The sequence below is a fragment of the Crassostrea angulata genome, chromosome 7 (genome assembly GCF_025612915.1).
Source record: "Crassostrea angulata isolate pt1a10 chromosome 7, ASM2561291v2, whole genome shotgun sequence".
Lineage (NCBI taxonomy): Eukaryota > Metazoa > Mollusca > Bivalvia > Ostreida > Ostreidae > Magallana > Magallana angulata.
This window is the reverse complement of record NC_069117.1, coordinates 37,327,131-37,333,260: the sequence shown is the minus strand read 5'-3', so window position 1 is coordinate 37,333,260 and position 6,130 is coordinate 37,327,131. Positions and strand designations below refer to the sequence as shown.

Here is a 6,130-nt window from a genome sequence, read left to right as displayed (position 1 = left end):
CGGCTGATACTGACAGGACTGAAATTTGAAATTAACACGCCGTGTTTATCGATTGATCGAAACCTTCAGCGACTTAAGAAAAATCACGGACTGCACGAAATAATGATGACGTCAGACTCAGTGTCTCACAGGAGACGCTTTGGCTGTCTCTTTTACTAACATTACATTAACAGTAATTTTGTGAATTTTACTAACTTTTCATAATCAATTTAGTAATTAGTTAAAATAAACATGTTGATATATAAACAATGAAATGCTTTCGTTGATGATTTATGTGGGTTATGAAGGTAGCGATGATTGCAGAAAATTTTTTACATAACCCGCTAACGCGGGCGCGGGTTATGTATTTTTTTCTGCAGTGTCGCTAACTTTATATTCCGAATGAAACACCAAAGAAGACATTTCATTGTTTAATTAAGCCACAATATGGCGATTTCAACCCATTGTGAAACTGTTAATATCATCGCCTATAGATCTACATGGGTATTAATAGCTTTAGTCTACTGACCGGCCGGCCCAAATTCGAATACAAAAGTACAAAGTGTAGAAAAGTAGTAACATCTAGTTAGTATCATGGATATGGTGTTTTTCCTTTGTATATAAAGTGTGCAATAACTACAGATACACCGATGGGCGGAGCTTTAAAAACTTTGCGTGTAAATAAGTTACTGAACACCAAGGTAATTTCAACTTTTGTATCTGATTTTCACAATCTTTTTTTTTAAATAAATAAAGACAATACTCTTTTCACTTAAAATAAAAATGGGTCTTTAATATACACTGATAAACGCATAGTCTTCAAGTTCAACTACTTGGAACATTCAGTAAAATAATTCATCAACTAAAATCACCACAAATGGAACGATTGTCACTACTGAATAAGAAACTAAAATATCAGGTAACAAAACAATTTTTTTTTTTACTTGTCAACTAAATTGAAAGACAAAAGTTTATCGGCAAGCGATGTTTTTTTTTTTTAAAAATCGAGACAATTTAATACTGTTAAACTTTTCTGTCTTCAAGGCTCATCTGTTCCAAATCAATTGTTAATTCTATTATTTTACGTCACACGTCGTATGTGAAAAATTAGGGGGGAACGAATATTTTTTTAACATTATTTGAAACAGGTTCAACTCCATCCATCCCTTCCCCTGCCCAACACAGTTACAATGTAGGTTGCAATTGTTTAACTGTGTTTTAACAACAACAAAAAATCAGCTTTTAGAACCCTGACTCAATATTTCCTCAATATTTTTAATAAAACCCTAAAAAGAACTGATATAATACACATCTTTAAAACCAACTAACAAATGTAGGTTCAACTGCACATTTGTTTTATTGACTTAGAAACCTATAAAAATAGTGTTTCTCGAACAAATTTCTTCTTGAACTGTCTGCCATACATGAAGCATCACCATTTCCAATATCACCAATGTTTTCACGACCGCTTCTTTCATCATTTCTGCCATTTAAGTCACTTTCGATACCATTTCCTTAATCTCCCCCATTTCCCCCATTTCCACCATCTCCACCATTTCCACCATCTCCACCAGTTCCACCATCTCCACCAGTTCAACCATCTCCACCATTTCCACCGCCATTTCCGCCACCGTTTCCATCAGCTGCGTTGACAACACAATATCCAGGGGGGTCGGTTTCATTTTCTACAAACTTACATATTGCATTTCCATTTTCATCTACTTCCGCCTCGCAAGCTTCTCTGTCTGCCAAAAACCTGGCGCATCTCACACAGGCCGCGGGATCTTCTGTTGTTTCCGCACAAATGTACTCAATAACCGTCTCCAATTCTAGAAAGATATATTTTGCCGAATTTCATGTACATGTATATTGATAACAAGCGCTTACTTTTATAATTTAGTTTCTCCACCTGTAATTTAACCCAATTATTTTTATATTGCTTTCTTCAAACACACCCCCCCCCCGAAAGAGACGTGGCTCGATTTTGATTCCCCTGCGACTTTAAGCGGATGTAGTGTGGAGGAGTGTGGTGGGGGCGGACTTCCAGACCCCTCGTCCTGAAATAAGCAAGGTTATTACATTCACATAATAAACGAAAAATAAATAGGCATCAGTAAGGGTAAAAAAGATGTTAATGCAAAACGAACAAGTAATTTTTAAAAAATTCAAAACTGACCAGCTTAAAACAAAATCTCTTTTGCAAATCATCAAACACCGATGCAAAACAAACAACCACCGATGCAAAACCAAAGTCATGCACTGAATTAACACTAGATGGCGTGCGAAAAGGTATCAAAAGAAACCGTACCCTGGAGAGGGTAAGGCTAAAAGTGGACCTCTTTAAAAAAATAAATCTGGATCTGTGCAGGTGTGAGTTATATTATATTAAAGGGTCCCCCCCCAAAAAAAAAAAAAAAAAAACAAAAAAAAAAAACAAAACAAAAAAAAAACAAAAAAAAACAACAACAAAACAAAAAAAACAAAAAAAAAAAAAACAAGACAAAACAAAAAAAAACTCTTAAAATATTCAAATAATGAAAATGTAGTTGTATACCTGAATATCTAATAAAGCAGTTAATTGTTTTACATTTTAAAAGGATTACGTTTACTCAAAATGACAAAATATTCCACTGATGATAATGAGAAACCATCTATTGTGTTATATTCCTTTTATTGTACTATTGTAAAAACAATTTAACATTGCGTAGACAAGATAAATAATTCTGCAAAAGCGCCACTTCATCATTAAATTACACCGGAACTCGAAACAAACAGCTAACAAACGAACACACCCTACCTTCCGCATGTTAAGCAAACTAGCGCCTCGTCATATCTATATACATGTATGAGTATTCTATTCACAGTATAAAAAGAAATATGTCTCAAAAGCAGCAATGTCGCCCCACTTGTTAAGAGAGATACGCTTACCTTTTTCTTTCCTGAAACATCGCTCTTTAATGTATATTAGCATGGTTTCCAGATCGCCTATTTTCTCATTACAATCTCTTTGAACTTTTTGAATCCTAGCGCCCATTATCGTAGCTGTAGCTGAACAATTAAAAAAAAATATATATATACATATATATATATATATATATATATATATATATATATATATATATATATATATATATATATATATATATATATATATATATATATTATATACACTTTGATTTTCAAGTTTCAAGAATCATAAAAAAACATTTGACTATATCATCCTGTATGTGCTTCAGACAGTTTAAAAAGAAAGAAAAAAAACAGATAAATAAAAAAAAACCTGAGAGAGAGAGAGAGAGAGAGAGAGAGAGAGAGAGAGAGAGAGAGAGAGAGAGAGAGAGAGAGAGAGAGAGAGAATTTATTCAACTTACCTGCAAGAGACAGAACGGTAATCGAACCGACAGCTACAAGCCCCCCACCAGCAAGGTTTGATTGGGGCCGGGGAGGGGGTCCAATAAGGGGGCCAAGAGGGTCATTTTTCCCGTAAACAACAACCAGGACTGTTGCAATTGCCAGCAGTAGAAGTCTCATAATAACCAATGTCTGTGAATAGAGCAATTGTCATATCACTGAAATAATACTATGATTAATAGCATGCACAAAGACACGATTTGAGCGATTAATAAAATATCTGATTTCTCTTTACATTTTGATGTAAGGTTTCCATTTTCAATGCTTGACCAAAATTTTCAATTTCAATTTCAAGCTACAAACAGATTACAGAGTTCAGAATTTGTTTGTCGTGAAAACAAAGCTCGCACCATACTGTAAAGAAATAAACACACCTCTTAAACAAAATTTCCCCTGACAAAGTAAATAATTTCATTGTGCTCTTAAAAAAATTATAAACAGAACAAACAATGAATAAACATTTTACCAATATAACACTGATGTAAACGAAAGCAAGGCTTGAGCTTTGTTTTATTGTTGAAGCCATTGAAATGCAAACTTAACCGTTGAATACCTTAAAAAGAGTAGATAGATACATTAAAAAGAAAAAATAAAATTTGAAATTTTATGCTCAAATCATGTTTCTTTAATATACAATTGTACTGATAAATTGTGCTTTTTCGTAGTGTAGTTTAAATTTTCTCTAACATAAAATTTCTTCATAATTGTGCTATTTATATCTTTATATCTATATTTAAGATATATATTGTGCTATTCAATTAGAATCTAAATAAAAAGGTAGCGTTTCTAGTATAAACAATTAATGTCTCGATCATTTCATAAAACAAGGTTCACAAAATTAAAAACAAAACAAAAACAAAAAGGGTGTATGAATGAAAGGTAAATGTAGGGAAAAATAAACAAGAGAATAATGATAGAAATAATCTAATAGAGGAATAAATTAAATATCGGGTTATTGAAAAGAATATCAAGCTCTTTTCGTAGGGAAATATTTTTTTAGTGCGAATAAATTTTCGCAATATAACGCGAAGTAACTTCTTTCGCGAATAAACACATAACTTTCGCGAATAAACGCGAAACTTTAAAATAAATATTGTCATTTCATAAGACAACCTTTATAAAGAAAAATGGTTCATAACACGTTAATTCGCGAAAGTTTCGCTTTATTCGCGAAAGCTACATGTACATGCTTATTCGCGAAAGTTTCGCCGAATTGTTTTTTTTTACCAACGAAAATGAGATCAATGGGCTTTCGTTTACAAAGAGTTTGATTTTTTTATCACCTTTTCTTTTGGGCATCTTTATTTCGCCTATCTTCTTTATCGACAAATGAAGGAATAACAAAAAAATGGTGATACCTTTAAATTCGAAACTTTCAACTTTCATGCATCGCCTTTTTATTTTTTGATGAAGAGGCAAAAAAAAAAATACCACGTCGAAATTCACATAATTTATGTATACTAAGCAAAACATTCTAGTTCTTTAAAAAAAATTGAATACAATTTTCAATTTGAATTAGAATTATGGTTGGGCAAATGTTGATATATTATTTTCTATAATACTGCGCCCATGAGAAGTGACACGAATTTTATCACATTACTTTTAGATTAAGCCTTTTAAGTATAGAATAGCTATATTACATACCTGTATACGTGGTCCTCAGGTTAGAGTTTGATCAATCATCTTATATATACCCGCTGGTTCTTCCCAAAACTGTCGTGTTATTTTTAGTAAGCAAATAAATTTCATTGCCCCTGTACAAGGTATAATCCTGTTTTCTACTGGCTTATGGATGCTTGTGGAAAATTTTCTGTTTTATTGACAGCTTCGTAGCCTACATGTAGTAGTGTATATGAATAATACATTGGCTTATACTTGGACGGTAAAGGGTTGTCTTCTGTGATTAAGGGCAATTCACTCTGAAGTTTAATCCTTAAAGAAAAAAAATAAACGTATGTCATATATTTATCATATTTTGGCATTAAACTTGCATATATATGGGCATTGTTATTTTTATAAGACAATTGCGTAAATATTTTAGAACATTTTCACTGTTTTAAATGTGGTTTTTTGTTTCAATTTTTTTTTACCAAAAATTAAAAATACATTGAGTCAAATGAAAATAACTCTTTAAAATAAATCTTGAGTATCTATATTTGATATTGATGGGGAAACAAAAGTATTCCAATTAAAAGTCACGGTCCTCAGGGGAAATATAATTTTATGAAAATAATGGAAAAAGTTAGTTAGTTCGAAGTAGAAACCCCAGGGTTTCAAAAAAAATGGGGCGAAAGAATGGGTCAAAAGCTGAAAAAACTAAAATGTAAAATAATTCCTTTTTTCGTTCATTTGACTTTTTGTTTGATAGATGTTTCTAATGTTTAAGTCAGGACCATTAGAAGGATACAATGTACTTATCTTTGAAGGAAGCAGCAGTAGTATCCCATGACCCATATAACTTTCTTACATCCTGTAAATCTTAGTATTTGTTAATGTAGGAACAATAGAAAAAGTGAACAGTAACAATAAGCTACAAGCAAACTTATATGTAACAGTATTAAAACACCTTATATATGAGGCATAAGACTCTGACTTCCATGCTTGGTCCGTGCCTGTTTTAACAATAATGGTAAGTCAATGTAGGCCCCAGCCCATATCTTTTCGCGGATGGCTATGGGCACTTGACTTCCTATGGGGTCACCATATTGATGCTCATCTCAGCGGCGGGTCGACTAACTTG

General features: G+C 32.5%; 1 protein-coding gene across 1 annotated transcript; it reads right to left on the bottom strand.

Annotated features, from left to right (window-relative positions):
- Nucleotides 1-1,256: 1,256 nt before the first annotated feature.
- On the bottom strand, nucleotides 1,257-5,221 carry LOC128157258 (uncharacterized). Its single transcript, XM_052819716.1, has 4 exons — nucleotides 5,035-5,221; nucleotides 3,351-3,522; nucleotides 2,908-3,027; nucleotides 1,257-1,808 (listed from the first exon to the last, which is right to left on the bottom strand). The coding sequence occupies exons 2-4, from the start codon at nucleotides 3,508-3,510 to the stop codon at nucleotides 1,573-1,575; spliced, it is 516 nt and encodes a 171-aa protein (XP_052675676.1). The 5' UTR covers nucleotides 3,511-3,522; nucleotides 5,035-5,221; the 3' UTR covers nucleotides 1,257-1,572.
- Nucleotides 5,222-6,130: the final 909 nt, after the last annotated feature.

Excerpts from the sequence above, each read along its gene's own strand:
- LOC128157258 (XM_052819716.1), bottom strand. The coding sequence starts at position 3,510 with ATGAGACTTCTACTGCTGGCAATTGCAACAGTCCTGGTTGTTGTTTAC. Across the intron at positions 3,028-3,350 it reads TACCGTTCTGTCTCTTGCAG|CTACAGCTACGATAATGGGC; the intron begins GTAAGTTGAATA and ends TTAATTGTTCAG. Across the intron at positions 1,809-2,907 it reads ATGTTTCAGGAAAGAAAAAG|AATTGGAGACGGTTATTGAG; the intron begins GTAAGCGTATCT and ends ATATCTTTCTAG.